The sequence below is a fragment of the Colossoma macropomum genome, unplaced genomic scaffold (genome assembly GCF_904425465.1).
Source record: "Colossoma macropomum unplaced genomic scaffold, Colossoma_macropomum, whole genome shotgun sequence".
NCBI classification, from domain to species: domain Eukaryota; kingdom Metazoa; phylum Chordata; class Actinopteri; order Characiformes; family Serrasalmidae; genus Colossoma; species Colossoma macropomum.
Window position 1 is genome coordinate 30775075 of NW_023494804.1, and position 17649 is coordinate 30792723.

A 17649-nucleotide genomic window follows, 5' to 3' on the forward strand; every position below is an offset into this window, starting at 1 on the left:
CACTATGACATAAAAGGTGGCAGGGAAAACCTATTAAACTTAGTTCGTATCATTTGCCAGATAAAATGGAACAACCTTATATACATTACAATTAAACAGAAGGGTTTTTATTATGCCATTTAATTAGTTTTTCAAACTTGCTGCATAATTTCATCACTGAGATGTAAACAAAGTCATTCAGAGCAGTCTGATGTTCAAAATCAATCAAGCTTTATTTAAGCTCTGAGTAAACTGAGGGAGACCCTCATTTACACTGTAGCTGGGCCATTACAGAAATCAGGGATTGAGAAGTTATATAGTAAAAACATATCAAATGCTAAAAAAGTAATAATAATCATAGTAGTACATAAAAAATAAATCAATAAACCACTAAAATTACAACAATATAGTAACTTAATAAATTAGACAAAATGAGGACAAATAAAAAATAAAATTAATGAAATGAATAAAGAAATCAAAGATGTAAACAGCAGCTTTTTAAATTAAATTCTAAAATAAATAAAAAATACAACAATAACAATGAAGCAATAACTAAAACATCCCAAAAATCACATTAAACATAACTAAAATCAAGTCAAACAGTCGCAGGCTGATTGGAGGTGGTTAGAGACTAAAAGCTTAACCCTTGTGTGGTGTTCGGGTCTGTGGGACCCATTTTCAGTGTTTACCAAAAGAAAAAATGATGTGATTTATTATTATTTTAACCTCAGATTCTTTGTCTTTGCTCATTTTCTGTGAAGAACATATAAAATAACCCATTTTCAGTGTCTTCACTCTGTTCACCCCCCACACATTTATATTACACATGTGGCGTTGGGTGAACCTGCTGGGAGTAAAAGTGTGGAGGTGCTGTGTCCTTCACGCTGTTCTCCTCCTACATGGCCTGCTGATAGCGTGTGTGTGTGTGTGTGTGCGAGGGTGAACAACATGGACAGGCTGCTGACTGGCTACAGCTGCTAAAGGAGAACCCTAAGCTGGACAGCTGGTATTTTTACATAAATTGTTATGGCACAATAATGTGGTGGGTCCATCAGACCACTGAGTAACAAACACCACACAAGGGTTAAAATGTTCATGTGGCACCAGTGAGTGAAGCTTTAGAGATTCCTGTAATGAATTCCAGCTCGCTGGTGCACTGAAGCTAAAAGCAGATTTTCACAGACAGAAAAAGCTCTCTGCACCTGAAGGGTGATCAGTCACCGAACAAGTCTGGTAAAATACATTATTTACACTGAGCATTTCTGTGATGTATGATGGCACATGGCCAGTAAGTGCTATATAGACAAAAAAGAAGCCAATATGTCTCCCGACACACAGACAGAGATGACCAGCCAACCTTCTCATATAGTACACAGTGATGGGTGTTGTCTGGGTCACCAGTAATGAATCCTAAAACAGAGTGGAGTACAGAATCTAAGACTTTAGAGTAGATACAGATACATTTCTGTATATCACATCACTATAATCCAGAGTAGGGCTAACCGATTTGTAGAAAATACCTAATCTCGATTTTTCCAACTAATATTGCGATTGCAATTGAAATTGCGACTTAAAAAAAAAATGAGATTCAGGCCTGATTTGTTTTGGCCTAAACACCAGAACATTCACTTATTTGGCTTGAGGCTTGACACCTGAACGCAGTGTGCCAAACGTAGTGTGATGTCACAACACATGGAGGTTTGGTTGCCTCTGATTGGTCTGACTCACCTACAGGTAGGGGTGCGCGATATGACGATATCAGATCATGAAGGATTATAATGTGTCCATGATTTGCCGTCACACAGAGATCGCTGGATCGTGTTACAATGCACATTATATTCACTGCAGTTCTATGGACATACAAGTGATGTGGGTTTTTTATTTTCCCTCACACCATTTGCTAGTCCCTTTCATGCCCACTCTAGAGACAAACCAATCATAGCATACCATCATGCCTCGCTTTTCCCTTCCCTTTTTCACAAGCGGGAAGCCATGAATGAAAACACCAGTGAAGAGTTCCCATCAGTAATATTTAACTGGTTTGGATTTTCCCAAACTGACGTGACACAAACCATGGTGATTTGCAAAGTTTGCACAGAGAAGGTTCTCATGTCGGACGGCAACAAGACAAACCTTTTCAACCATTTAAAGTGATAACATCCCAAACAGTACGCTGAAAGTCAAGCACTGAGGAGGTCCGCTGCACTGCAGCCAGCAGAGGCTAACTTAACGTTACAGCAAGATCAAAACAAACAACGCTAACACAGGCATTTGAGAGAGGAGCTTCATATGAGAAGACAAGTAAACGATGGAAAGAGGTAACAGAAGCAATAACATTTTATCTGGCAAAGGATATGGTTCCTATCAAAACAGTGGAAAACAAGGGGTTCCAAAGACTCCTCAAAGTAGCTGATCCGTGGTTTGAGTTACCCAGCGCAAATACTTTTCCAGCACTGGCATTCCACGGATGTACACTAAATGTCGGGCCAAGATGGAAAACAAAGTTCAAATGTCATTTTTTTGCAACAACATGTGATCTGTAGTCCAGCTGCACTTCAGAGCCTTATTTGAGTCTGACGATTCATTTCATTGATAAGCAAGCAAGCAAAGATTATTTATATAGTGCTTTTTACAACAGGTGTTGTCACAAAGCAGCTTTACAAAGAAATCAGCATTACAGAAAGAAATCTGGGTCCAAGCCCCCATGAGCATCGCCAGTGGCGACAGTGGCAAGAAAAAACTCCCTAAGAGAAACAGGAAGAAACCTTGAGAGGAACCAAGACTCAGAAGGGGAACCCATCCTCCTCTGGTCGACACCGGATAGTAAACATTGTTAGTATAAAATATTATAGTACAGAAACGGGGAAAACAGGTGGAGCAAATGATTAATTTGATTAGTTTAGTTTATGCAGCAGCAGCAGCATCACTGGGGTCAGGATGTGAGGGTGAGGCTGCACGCGTTGTACAGCATGAAGCTCAATGGTGGTCAAGCCGGCCCAGAGGGCGGCAGCAGTGGCACCTGATCAAGGCAGAAGAGGCAGCAGCATCAGACACACAGGATGGGCAGCTGTTCAACTCGGATAACTGGAAGCTCTGTAGCGCGACTCTTCAGACTACTCACGTTCCCGGATGATCACACGAGTGAGCTTATTGCACATGGGCTCAAGGACGCGCTTGAGTGCAGGGGACTTAACCTGGCCACTACCACATTTCCTTTCCCATCTCTAAAAGAACCAATAGATACAGAACTGAAGGCCTACCTGTCCACACCAAATGGGTGAGACGGATCCTCTGGAATGGTGGAGACTCCATGAGGAAAACTTTCCAAGTGTTAGCCAACTTGCTAGAAAGTATTTGTGCATCCCAGCCACAAGTGCTCCCTCAGAATGAGCCTTCAGCACTGGTGGCAATATAGTCACATGCCAAAGGGCAACTCTCCAGCCAGATAAAGTTGATAAAATGGTTTTCCTGGCTAAAAATTTGTGACTGTTATCTGTCATACTGTGTCTCCTTTTTAGAAGGAGATATAAGCTGTAAGAAGATGTGTGATTAACAAATGTTTTTAAGCTGCTGGGTTTTTCAAAAGACAGTTATTGCAGTTTGTTTTGGTTCTGAATCACATTGCACTTTAAGAGATTACAGCAGGTAAACTATTCAGTGTTATAACTTAAGTCTTCAGTCATGTTAAAATAACTGTGGGTTCAGTTAAATATTAATAACACTATTTAGATTACAACAAGAGTTAACATTTTTTATTTAACTGTCTTTTTTAAATAAACCAAGGCTACTGGCCTTTCCTTACTGATGTATTGTTCTGTTTATTTTTATTCTACTTTTCATGTTCATTGAATGTTAATTATATACTGAGTGCTACCTCAAAAACAAAGTGGAGTGAATCAACTGATTCTGCTGAGGATCTGTGTTTAGTAAGATATGTGATATGCTGGCTGTTATGCAGAGTACACTTTACCTGATTGATGGCGTTGTTTACCTTTTAGAACCAATGTTAATTTTTGACCTATGCAAAAACTGCACACACAGATTAAATATGTTCAAAAAGGTACTTTGGCCAAAATGGTCTGCTATTCTTTTTTTCTTTTAGCACTATATTTTAAATGGGGAGATTAGTTTGGTTGTATTGTTTAGTAACTTGCAAAATGGTAAAAAAAATCATGAAATGATATTTTTGCCATATCGCCCACCCCTACCTACAGGCAGTTCACAAACTCTTATGTTACCCTTCTTAAAACTTAGAACAACGTTTCTGCTGATTTACACACTGAATAAAGATGGTTCTTCAAGGGTTCTTTAGTAAAGACAGTGGTTCTGTGTAGAACCATAAGGACTCAGCAACCCATTTGCATGCATATAAAGTTCTCTGCGTGGTGAAATGGTTCTTCAGATTGAGAATGTGTTGTATATGGTTCTATATAGAACCTTTCTGAAAAGAGTTCTCTATAGGACCAAAATGTTCTTCTGTTGTTATAAGCTTGACATCAACAAGCAGCTAAGTAACAATACCAGAACCCTTTTTGATGCTGTACAGAACCACATACAACACATTCTCCAATCTGAAGAACCATTTCACCATGCAAAGAACTTTTCATGCCTGCAAATGGGTCTGAGTGTTCATGGTTCTATACAGAATGACTGTCTTTACTAAAGAACCATCTTTTTTAAGAACCTTGGAGAACTATATTTTTAAGAGTGTAGGCTATAATAAAAAAAAATGCAGCTCTTGCGATTTGAAAATTGCATCGTCTTAAATTGCGATTTCGATATAAAAACGATTGATCTTTCAGCCCTAATCCAGAGCAGACAATAGAGTTGCTTCAACGATCTTTTTCCTTGTCTGCTTTGGGAAACATACTTTGTTAAAATGCACAAAGCCATGTTTTTGCCTCAGTTTACATGTGAGCTTGTTAATATGGCATTTATAAGTGCATTTATCGTCTAGCCATATGCCAATATTTATACTCAATAACTCTTCCAGTGTCACATCCCTTCAGGGTTGTGATTTTAAAAGTGTTAAAATCAACATTAGAGGCTCTGGAAAACAGCATAAACTGAGTTATCTCAACATTTAAAACTAGATTATGATCATTAAAAGCCTGTAGGGCATTAAAAGAATGCTGCAGTTTATCCACTGCAGTACCAGTATAGTCAGCTGAGCAGTACAAGATGGTGTCATCGGCATATAAATATACCTTGCAATCAACAACTGAGGTGGCAATTTTATTAATATAAATATAAAATAATATTGGTCCGAGGATCGAACCTTGAGGGACCCCCTTAGTTACTGATAGTAGCTCTGATTTTCTTTGTCCCTGGGCCACATGTTGCTGTCTTTCAGACAGATCATTTCTAACCCAGTTGGTAGCTTTGTGGTCAAAACCAATATTTTGTAGATTTTTTAAGAGTAGGGAATGATCAACTGTATTAAAGGCTTCAGAGAGATCAATGAAAATGACTGCACATTGTTTTCTTCTATCGAAGGCACTGAAAAGATCATCTAAGATGAGAGTAGCAGCAGAGATTGGTAGTTTGACAAGACTGAATTTCTGTGGGGAAATGTCTTAAGTTGACCATTCACTAAGGTTTATAAGATTTTGCCTAAGCATGACAATTTTGAGATGGGTCTATAGTTATTGAGGTCTGAGACATCACCTTTGTGAAGTGGAATTACATGTGCTGTTTTCCAGATACTGTGAATTCTGCTTGATCAAATAGATTAATAAAACTATATGAAATGTGTTCTAAAATAATTGGGGCTACAAGCCTCAGAACAAATGGTCCAAGCTATCCTCTCCTGTACTTTTTTTTAGTGTTAATGATGTAAAAGGCTTTGGCTACGAAGCGAACAGAAGAAACTCACCAACATGATGTCTACAACAAAAATTCCAATCTACTTATTATCATGAACAACTAGTGGACCTACATGCGTCTTCTGAGTTTTTAAACGTAACGTGATGATGGTAAAAAAGACAAGTTTTCTTTGGGGACTATATTGCCTATATTGCCTGCGTGTATCCCTCGGCCATGAAATACATCTGAAGAATATGTTTTGTGCTAATTTAAAATCTATTGTAAAACAATATCTCAGGCACCATGCTGTGTTTTTATAACCACATCATTTAATAACTTCTTGTGGTTTATCTTGTAGAGTGATTAAACATCTTCAGCTGTCTGGTTCCTATCACCACCACTGGAAACATTTCTGACTCATTAAGTTTCTCTAGAATGGAGCGTTTCACCATCATATCACTCTAAATCACTTTGTTTACAGCTTAATGATTTAAACATGCAGAAATGTTGAAAATTGGAGTTTAATTCACTTTAAAACTGATTTATGTAAATGTTCTGATCGGCTATCCTGTATTGCCCTTGATTCAAAAAAGCAGTCCAAGTCAAAACATTGCCTATGCCAATGTGATTGGGTGGGGCTAAAGGGTTGTCAAGTCAAGTCAAAGTTTATTTATATAGCGCTTTTTTTACAACAGGTGTTGTCACAAAGCAGCTTTACAGAAAAATCCGGGTCTGAGCCCCCATGAGCATCGCCAATGGCGACAGTGGCAAGGAAAAACTCCCTAAGAGCAACAGTAAGAAACACTGAGAGGAACCAAGACTCCAAGACCACTGAAGAACAGGGTAAAAGGGGGCTAACAAAGTATGCAGAGAAACAGATGGACTACAGTCTGTAACTGTAGAACTACAAAGTGCACCTATATAGTAAGTGGAGCTGATAAAATGGACAATGAGCGTAGAAACAAGGAGGTGGTCATGATGTTACGCCTGATGAGTGGATTTTTTCTCTGTATTTGGTTTTCGTTGTTTCTTTACTTTGTCACCTTGGTGGATACCTTTGTGTCATGGACTGCCTGTTCGCCTCTCCCAATATTACAGATTTGGACCTTTTCAATGTGCGATATGGTGGGTTGGGGTGGGAGTTTGGTTGTACCCAGACCAGCAGTGCTGCTTTTTTTGTAGTGGCAGGGAAGCCAGAACAATGATGGGTTTTTGTAGGGAGCTAGTAGAGGCACACCACGTTCCTGTTTTCCATTACCATAAGTTTAGACTGAGAAATTGAAGCGAAGCCTTCAGTCCAAACTACATCACACACACACACACACACACACACACACACAAACACACAGACACACACACACCTAATCACAGTTCTCTGCCTCGTTGCCTCAATAATAATTTTCTATCTCCTCATCGCTTCTGATTCATGTGAATGAGTGGAGTTTCACACTAATCCACAGCTGCAGACAGAGTGCTAATGGGTCCCTATACAGGTTCTGCTACTCTATTAACCCTCATAGATCACCCATGGTGTATAAACTGTGTATTCTTTCGATTAGTTAATCTCACTCATAGCTCCCTGAAACAAGCAGAGAAATTCTGACGAGAGTGGAGACTCCACATTTTCAATCCATACCATGTTTGTCTTGTAAGTGGAGTTTGTTAAAGAAAAAATGTATTATGATTTGAATTTAATGAAACTGTACTGATGTGCACAGAGCCTCATTTTGCAGAAAGAAAAACATTCATGATATTTTTGCCACTTTTTAAACTGAAATAAATGTAAAAAAAGACTAAGCTGTAGACAAGGAATGCAAATGTAACTTGTTACGTATCTAAGAAAAAGTCTGAGGCCACCTCTCATTTGTTTAAATTCAATCAAAATTAAATTCATGAAAATATATCTATTTTTCAGTATCAGCGAAAAAGCAGAAAGCATATTTTTAAGAGAACTACAGAAACCTCAAAAGTATTCTGTGTGCCCACTCTGCCTTTATTACAGCTAACATTATTTTTGAGGGACTTGGTATTTCAAAAAAATCTGCAAGGACATTTTTTCCACACCTTCAAAGTTCAGTCTTTTAAGCCTCTCATGGTCCATGTAATTTCAATCACAGACCAGTCCATAAAACTGTACATCTCAGATGTCCAGGTTTGGTGTTTTTGGGCAAATCTTTAGTTTTTTACTTTTTTTTTCCTTTTGTCAGTAACAGCTTCTTGACAGCTACATATTCTTTCAGACTCATAGCGCTGAGCTGTCTTCTCACAGTGAGCATTTACATGCACCCAATAATCTGATCATTATCAGATTTCTGCAGTTATCGTATTATTCAAATGATCATGTACACACCATACTCTGACTTAGAAATCTGATTAAGAAATCTGATAAAGAGGCTGGATTTTAGCGCAGTAATCAGATTTCTCAGTGCACATAAACTCTTACTCTGATTTCTTTCGAATTTCTCAGTCTGTGCATGTGCGAGAAAAGACGGCAGTACCGGCGCAAGACGCAGCAAAACACTTTTGGAGCGACGCTGAAACCAAACACAAAATGAAGGATTTAACTATTCTTCATCTTCTAAATTATGTACGTTCATATTTTCAGGTAAAGCAGCGCAATGTTTAAAAAAAAAGCCACAGCATGTTACGTTTACTTCTGTGAGTTTATTGGCTGGTTGCAAAGCAGAAATCTGATTACTGTCTGATTCATGTAAACCAGGAGTTTCCCCATTATCTGATTACTCAAGAGCAATCAGATTACAGACAAAATCTGATTTTCTGCAGTTATCGGATTATTAAGTGCATGTAAACGCACTCAGTGGAAGAACGGACAGAAACACCTGTGGATTCAGATCTGATTTTCTCCTATCTCTCAAAGATGACAGCTTTGAAAGGTGCAGTAAGCGATATTAATCCAATTCATTCCAAATTGAGCCCTGGCTCTGTAAAAGGGAAACAAACAAAGTGGTTTGGACTAGAGTTGGGCGGTATGATGGTAATTTGATACACCACGATATGCAAAAATGATGACGGTGTTTAAAAATGATCACTTGTCAGATTTTCTACTCCATGTCTGAATGGATAAATAAACACATCACACCCATTTAGATTTAGAGGGCTCACTGATTGGTGGTGTGGAAACTAGGGCTGAAAGATTAATCATTTTTATATTGAAGTCACAATTTAAGACAATGCAATTTTCAAATCGCAAGAGCTGCAATTTTCTTTAATTATAGCTACACTCTTAAAAATATAGTTCTCCACGATTCTTAAAAAATGGTTCTTTAGTGAAGACAGTCATTCTGTATAGAACCATGAACACTCAGACCCATTTGCATACATAAAAAGTTCTCTGCATGGTGAAACGGTCCTTCAGATTGGAGAATGTGTTGTATGCGGTTCTGTACAGCATCAAAAAGGGTTCTGATATTGTTACTTAGCTGCTTGTTGATGTCAAGACTTCAACAATAGAAGAACATTTTGGACCTACAGAAAATTCTTTTCAAAAAGGTTCTATATAGGACCATATACAACACATTCTCCATCAATCTGAAGAACGATTTCACCACGCAGAGAACTTTTTATGCATGCAAATGGGTTGCTGAGTCCTTATGGTTCTACACAAAACCATTGTCTTTCCTAAAGAACCCTTGAAGAACCATCTTTATTCAGTGTGTACATTAGCAAAAACGTTGTTTCTAAATTTTAAGAGGGGAAACGGAACCTAATAAGAGTTTGTGAACTGCCTGTAGGTGAGTTAGACCAATCAGCAGTGGGGGACGGTAAGGACGCAAATGTAATTCATTACCGTACTTAAGTAGTTTTTTCGTGTATCTGTACTTTACTGAAGTATTTCCATTTTGGTGACTTTTACTTTCACTCCACTACATTTCAAAGTCATATATCGAAATCTGTCGTTCCTTTTGGTTTATGTGTGTATAAAAACGTAACAAGTCAAAACGAAAAAAGCGCAAAGCAAGAACACCAATCAGAGCACAGCGCACTTTGTTTTGAACTTGTTTTGACCTGTTGGTCATACCGACCCAGGGCAGCACACGGTTCAACATCAGTGCAGCAGCGTAAAATCTGGCAGAGTCTATTCAACATAAATGATGAACTAACCTAACTTTGTGCAAATAGACCACAATATAGAAATATGTACACATATGCAGTTGAGACTGACGTGTCTTTTTCTGAATTTATACAAACAATATTTCATTTAATAGTAAATTAGTTTTGGGCTAGTTTATGTTTATGAACAGAGACCTACAGATGCAGTTTAGTAAAGGAAAACTCATTTGTGAATCTGAGTTTAAAACAGGTTTTTTCAACTTTTCAATTTTTAGTTTAATACAAATTGTTTTAAACTAATTTGTATTTAAACTAAGTTGCAAATAAATCTTTAAAACTTTGCTTGTTTGTAAAAAGTGATTTCAGAGCTGCTCAGTTCTACCTGATGGAAACTGTTTGCCTTCAGTGTTTTGTGCTTATGATAATTTTAATAGACATCAGCGTCACTAATTAATGACATTCTATTAAAAGATTGGTTTACCAAGAGTGACACTGGAGTATTTTCACCTAAAATGAGTTAATGAAGCGAGTCTTGTTATAAAAATGATAATAGGACATTAAAGTCATAATTAATCTTTTAGTGCTTTTACTTTTGATACTTCAGGACATTTGAAGGCAAATACTTTTGTACTTTTACTCAAGTGGAGGTCTAAAGGGAGGAACTTCTACTTTTACTGGAGTAATATTTTACCTTGGGTGTCTCTACTTTAACTCAAGTACATGGTTTGTGTACTTCGTCCATCACTGCCAATCAGAGGCAACAAAACCTCCATGTGTTGTGACATCACAACCACAACTTACTGGCAGTTTAACACATTGCGTTCAGGGGTTGAGCCTCAAGACAAAAAAGGTGAATGTTCTGGGTTTTAGGCCAAAACAAATCAGGCCTAAATCTAATTTTTTAAAATCACACTTTAAAGCTTGTAAGCAATGACAGTAATTTTTGACCTCTAGAGGTTAATAGTTTAACCATGTGGCTATTTGTCTGCACATTGTTCAGCACATTATAAACAGGTTTAAGGCAGTGTAGCTGCAAAGCTCATGTGCACATCCTCATACTGAGATTCAGTTCTATTCACAGTCCTCAAGCCCAGCTGGTCATCTTAGCACTCTTGGTCTCTCTGATTAGCTGAAAGTGGCTACCTTACTGAGACTGTCCTCCTGCAAGGCTTATCTGGGCAAGGTCACTCTGACCGAAGACTGCACAAAAAAACCTTATCTCCTTACAAGCTGCCCATAGAGCTCTCTGATAGAGAATAGATGAAGTCCTGTTCCCCACCCCCCACCTCACACACTCTCTTTCTCACTCACACACACACACAGTAAGGTTGTGTAAAGATCGAAAGAAAAACCAGACATAACAGCCACTGACCACGTTTGTCTGAAAAAAACAGCAGCCCAAAACAACAGGGAGACGGCACGAGTGGTGAGGAAGTGCTGAGCCATCTACTACTCTCTGCCAGCTGCAGTGATTGCATGATCTGGTTTATCAGACGCAGAGATATAGAGGTTAACATTACGACAGCGTTCCTCGAGGACACAGGTGTTCATCAGAAGTACAAACCTAATTACAGGATACAGCACCGTGCAAAAGCCGAAACCCTTCATTTATTTATTTTTAGTCAAATTGACCATTAAATACAAGTTATTAATTTTTCAGCATCAGGGAAAAAAAACATACAAAAGCTTCAAATAAAATATGTTTTTAAAATATATTTTCAGTATTGACTGTGCCCGTCCTTTGCCATTATTCCAGCTTGCATTCTTTTCCAGAGACTTGCTTCCAGTTTTTCCAGTTTTTTCTAGAAATCTACAAGGATGTTTTTCCACAACTTCAAAGTTCAGTGTTAGAAGTTGGTTGTATTTTCTGCTTCTTACAATGAAAGTAATTCCAAAAACATTTGGTGATGTTGAGGTCTGGACTCTGGGGTGGCCAGTCCATTCTGAGAACACCAGCAGCTTCTTTGCTTTTTCTGATAAAGTTTTTCCTTGCCACTTCCCTCTGACTCACTTTCTTCTCTGACTGCTGTTTCTCGCCTCGTCCCTCCCGTCTGTGCGTCGCTCACTCGAGTCTCAGTGCTCATCGTAATGCACAGATCCGATTGGCTGAGTAGCGTCACATGTGATATGTACAACGCATGCGATTGGTCTGTGAGTTTCCCGGGCCGCTAAAGCCACACCGTAAAGGCTAGAAAAGTTACATTGATTAAAATACGACCACCCCGTCGAAATTAAATAATTCTGCATAGTTTATCGTTACATAGGACAGCATCTGGCTCCGGACTCGGACCGCGGTCCGCCTATTAGTGACCTCTGGATGATACTATACAATTCAGATGAATATGTTACGTATATTAAATTCATGCATGGAGCACGTGCAAAGGACACTAGAGAGTTTTTTGTGGTAGCTTTCTTTTGTTTTGGAGATGAGTGGGTGATCTCTGTCCAGATCTCTTTATGGCTCCCAGATGAGGAGTGCTGGCACTGACAACAGCCTGTCAGAGAGAATTATGCACCTTGTGTTGTACCACCGTTCGATCAAATTAAATGAGTCCGTGCCATTTTACATAACATCACGTTTTATTTCCCTGTTGCAAACGATCATATTGGAGCTTCTGACTGTTTTAGGGTCTGAGTAAAGGGTTGCTAGGAAAAGAAAGCAGCCTCTGCAGCTGAAAGAAAACTAGGCTTGTCTGGTGAGAACTGTGTGGTTGACATTTGTGGGCCTGAAACAGCATCTGCAGCACATACTGACAAGCCCATTTAACATAATTACATAGTATATGAAGAAGAAGATTCACACAATAATTATACTTTCTGCAAGTGTGACGAGGCCCTGCTCTACCTCCTCGCCAAAACACAAACCAGCCTTTTCACATTCAGAGGAGCAGCGCAGACAGCTTCAACTTAATAGTAATAGCTGAACCGTAAGCATTCAGGGTTTAAATCAGATGGAGAAATGAAATCAAGTATCACCTGCTGCATGCTAATGCCAACAACAATTAAAGGCCTTTTATTAACTGCTGTTTCACTTCCCTAATGACTGTTCAATAAGAGGAGTAGGCTCTCACGTGAAATTTAGCCATGAAATTCAGTCACGAGTTTACATCAATGAGAGTGGAGGAGAAGCACAATTAATTATTAATTTGGGCTTTGTACTCCTTTGCTGCAGTAACAGCCTCTAATTCTTCTGGGAGGGAATTTACACTAGATTGAACATTGGATGAACAATGGAACATTGCTTTGAGTTTAAGGACTATTCGACAGAATTAGTTCAAACTGCGGTCACACAGTAAAAAAAATCTTTAAAAAACAAGTAAGTAATCAGATCTTAGATATTTGTAAGGATTATGTTACAATCTATTTAAACCAATGACATCAGCTGAGATAGTAGTAAGCTAAATATACAGCATTGTAAAAAATTAAGAGCAAATGAACAGTTTCTCTGGTTTTACTATTTATGTGTTTTAGGACATAAGTGAACATGTGTGTTTTCTTCTATAAACTACTGACAACATTTCTTCCAAAATCCGATTAAATTATTAGTATAAATTATAAATTATTGTCATTTAGAGCATTTATTTGCATAAAATGACAACTGGTCAAAATAACAAAAAAAAAAATGCAGTGTTTTCAGACCTTGAATAATACAAAGAAAACAAGTGCATATTCATTTTTGAACAACACAATATTAATGTTTTAACTTAGGAAGAGTTTAGAAATTGATATTTGGTGGAATAACTCTGAATTTCAATCCCAGCTTTTATGTGACGTGTTTTTTGAACCATCCTCGCTGTGCACTGCACCCCAGCTGCCCTTTGCCATTGTTTTTGTGGGTCACTTGATGTCATCCTGTGGTTGTTCAGAGACATTCGAATGAGCTGGCGGTCATCCCAGTCAGTGGAGAGTGTTTTCACACTCTACCGGTCTGTAGCTTTGTTGTCCACAAGGTCTGCTGCTTGACCTTGTTCTTCTGAACTGCCGTCTTTGAAATTTTGAGGATGGAAGCAGCCTGACGCTCCTGATCCCCCTGCTACTAAAGCCAGAACTGAACTCTTCTTTTCCTCATTCAAAACGTTTCTTTTCCACTCTTTTGGCAATAGTTACTTTTGAGGTACTACTAGTACTGTTTTTGCCATCCAGCTGGTCCGATTGCAAGAGTATAGTGATGACCACAGCAGTGGTTTTTATACTTTTCCTTGTTAAGTAAGACTTGGTTCAGGTGATGTAATCAGATGTAAGACAATGGACTTTATTAGTCCCACAATGGGGAAATTCCCAGTACCTCATTAAGCAGAATGAGGTGTGCCTCGTTTGAAATAGAGTCTCATAGAGACTTCAGAAAAATTTGAGTGGTTTCTTATTTTTTTGCAGAGCTGCATATAAAATCATCATCTGTAGGGTACTTTCTACTGGCAAGTCGCTGGTCCCACTTTTTGAAGTTGACAGATTGAGATTTATCATGAGTTTAACTTTGAAATAAAATTACTTTTTCAAAAAATTCTGTAGGGAAGTGAGACTTGCATCCCTGTCCCTCACTGCTAGATAGAGCAGGTGAGCAGTTAGATCCCCTTGTGTTAAAGTAAATGTATTCTAAAGTCTGAAAATTAGTGTGTAACATTAAGAATTGTCTCTACTGAAACACATTTAAAAAAATTATTAAAGTTTATGGTGTTAAAATAAAAATTAAAATAGTGAAATTTTAGCTAAGTTTGCTAGTCATGTACCCGGATAGTGTTTTGAAGTTGGATGCTCAAAATTAGCTAAAATTTTCCCTACTGAAATTCTTTAGTAACAAATGGAATGTTTAATCCTTTGTTTTAATAAAATAAATAACATAAATAATAAGCATAATAAAATAAACATTACTAATATATATATATATATAACCTAAAAAGGAATTTAGGTTAAAGTACAAGTCAGAGGTTAGGTAAAAGTCCGAAGTGAGCTCTTAACTCTGACTTTGTACCAATTCAGTAGAACCACCCATATACACAGAACTGTGCAAAAAACAAGCTACGCTAATATTACAACAAATAAAATTAATATAATAATTAACAAATAAAATTAATATAATAATTAACATAGTAAGTAGTGTTTTTATTTAAGTCAATGTGTTCTTTTAAACATTTCCAAACGTCTCCTCGTGGTAGCCCAGTAATAATTGTAATTATTATCCAATACCTATTTTGACATCAATTGTTTACAGTTTTTATGTCTATTCACATTTATTCTAATGAAAAATGTTTTCTTTACAAGCAAAAACATATTTATTGTCCAGATAAATTAAACGATGTGCTGAAGTGCCCAAGACTTTAACACAGTACTGTATACATTTATTGTCGCTGTCGAGATAAAATGCATCTCCACTATGGTAACTTTCAGGAACATTAACTTATAATGGACGTGAATGTAAAACCTTTTTTTCCAAAGTAATTTAAATAATAATTAAATACTCTGGTCAATTTCTATTGGCCCATTTCTCAACAATAAAAATGGAGATACAAGGCTGTGACAGAACAGTGATGATATTTGTGCCAAAATATAGTTCAAATCATTTATCTCAGCTGTAAGTAGGATAATACAAATACAAGCAAACTTTAATGCAGTAAAAAGGAAAAAAAAACATTGTTTTAAAAAAAAAGTAGTTGATATCTTGTGGCCTAGTCAGAGGAATACAGGTTCGGATCCAGAGTTCTGCAATTCCAACAGCAGCACACCTGATTTCCTTGATTTGAATGAAGGACTGACCAGCAAGCTTATAAAAAGAGGTTTGAAAACAGACATAAAATTACTGTATGAATCTTATTTGTATTTATATGTTTTCTGAGGAAATACACGTTTACTGCCCAGATAAATAGCTTTTTAAATAAGATTTTCCCAGGTGCCTAATTATTTGCACAGTAACGTAGGACTTATATAAATGAAACAACAACAATAGGTACAATGAAGTGCTTTAAAATACTTTACAATACAGTAAATAAAATGAAGGGCTGGGAAGCTGCCTTAAATAACCAGTGTAGTGCTGTTGGATGATCTGAATAAACTAGCTGGAACATATCTAACAGTCACTGTATGAAGGTAGAGAGGGGCCGTACCATGAAGGTATGTGACAATTAGTAAAAGAATAGTAAAATCAGACAAGTAGACAGGTAGCCAATGCTTGTTGGCCACAACACATTACCTGGAAGCACGCCAAAACTAAAAAGAGCTGTATCACAGAAGACTGCCGGTGTCTTTAGGCAGACTTTAGGAAGTCACTGATTGCAAACATAGCAAATTTTGTTCAAAATTCTGTAATTTTGTTCATTTCTTTTTAGTCTGCTGAAATGAGTGGGCTATATTTCAAAAGGACTGAAGGTACTACATAGTTTATGTAACAGCCTTGAGTTAAAACTGACATTCAGCACTTTAGCTTCACAGTCAATGTTTCTTTTCAAATCCAATGCGCTGGAGTCCACAAAAACACTGCGTCAGTGATCACAGGTAATCAAACTGCACCACAGATCACATCAAAGGTTATGCTGTAGAGCTAAAAATCACATAACCAATTTCACCAATCACTTTATGCATTTATTAATGTATATAGAGAGAGCTGAATTTGACTATTGAATATTGAGGTCTGAGCACAAGCATGACCCCAATAACCAAATAACAACATGATGTCATGTTACTAAATTGTAACAACCAGCTGTTTCGGTTTGAGTGGCGTAAGCAAGCGGTAAATTTATCACATGAACAATATACCTGCTGTGCTGTAAAAAAAAATGCTGCTTTAGAAAACTTTACTGGGCTGCCTTAAAGTTTTGAGCTAACTGAATTCCCAGTTGTAACATAACAGAACAAAAATCTGTCTCTTATGCTCTGTTCACTTAATTGAAGTTCAGTTAACTCAAAAGTTTCAGGCAACTCAATTACCAACATTTTACAGATATGTTACAGTGTGGCATTGACCAATGGCATCACTCACTGTAAAAAATATTTGTTGTTTTATATATATATATATATATATATATATATATATATATATATATATATATATATATATATACACACACAACATATATATATATATATATATATATATATATATATATATATATATATATATATATATTTATACAATGTACTGAAAGGTATATATTACAATTTGTAAACCTAAAATTTTAGTTTACCATTTGTTAATAGGGAAATAAAAATTATCACTCGTATTCATGACCCATTTTAATTTAGTTTATAACTGTACAAGGACTGTACATTCACACTACTGAAGCTGGTCAATAAACAGGGGAAGGGGGTTCTGGGTATTGTAGTACTCACAGCCAGCTGAGCAGAGGCATGTAGTGACAGAGGCTGAGTTTAGATAGCTGGACCAAGGACGTGTTCACCATAGACCTGAAAGACACACAGAACACACTGACATTACATCCAGCATACAGCACAGCTGTGCACAGAGGTGAATTATACCTTAAGCAAAAGGTTCCTGATTCACAAACTGTTATGATATTTTTAGATGTTTCTTATGTTTTACAGTGATGATTTCTAAACATTTTCTCATTCTCAGAAATGAGGGCGGGTCCATTCAGCTTTCTTAACCTCTGTCTTTCAAACAACCTCAGGTCCTGCTGACCACACCAAGAAAAGGTACATTTAAAGACAGCAGAGTTTTATCATCATGTTCACTCCTGTTATGCCCAACATCTGCCAGGACACTGTGTTGTGCAGATGGTGTCCATGCCGTACTTTCTATTTTCTATTAACAATGAGGCACTCAAGAGTTTCTTTTGACAGTGG

General features: G+C 37.3%; 1 protein-coding gene across 1 annotated transcript in view; it reads right to left on the bottom strand.

The window, feature by feature from the left end:
- rxfp2a (relaxin family peptide receptor 2a) overlaps positions 1-17649 on the bottom strand; it is an 89117-nt gene that overhangs the window by 36790 nt on the left and 34678 nt on the right. The window contains 1 exon segment of the mRNA XM_036594449.1: positions 17176-17250. Coding sequence (XP_036450342.1) covers positions 17176-17250 — 75 coding nt within the window.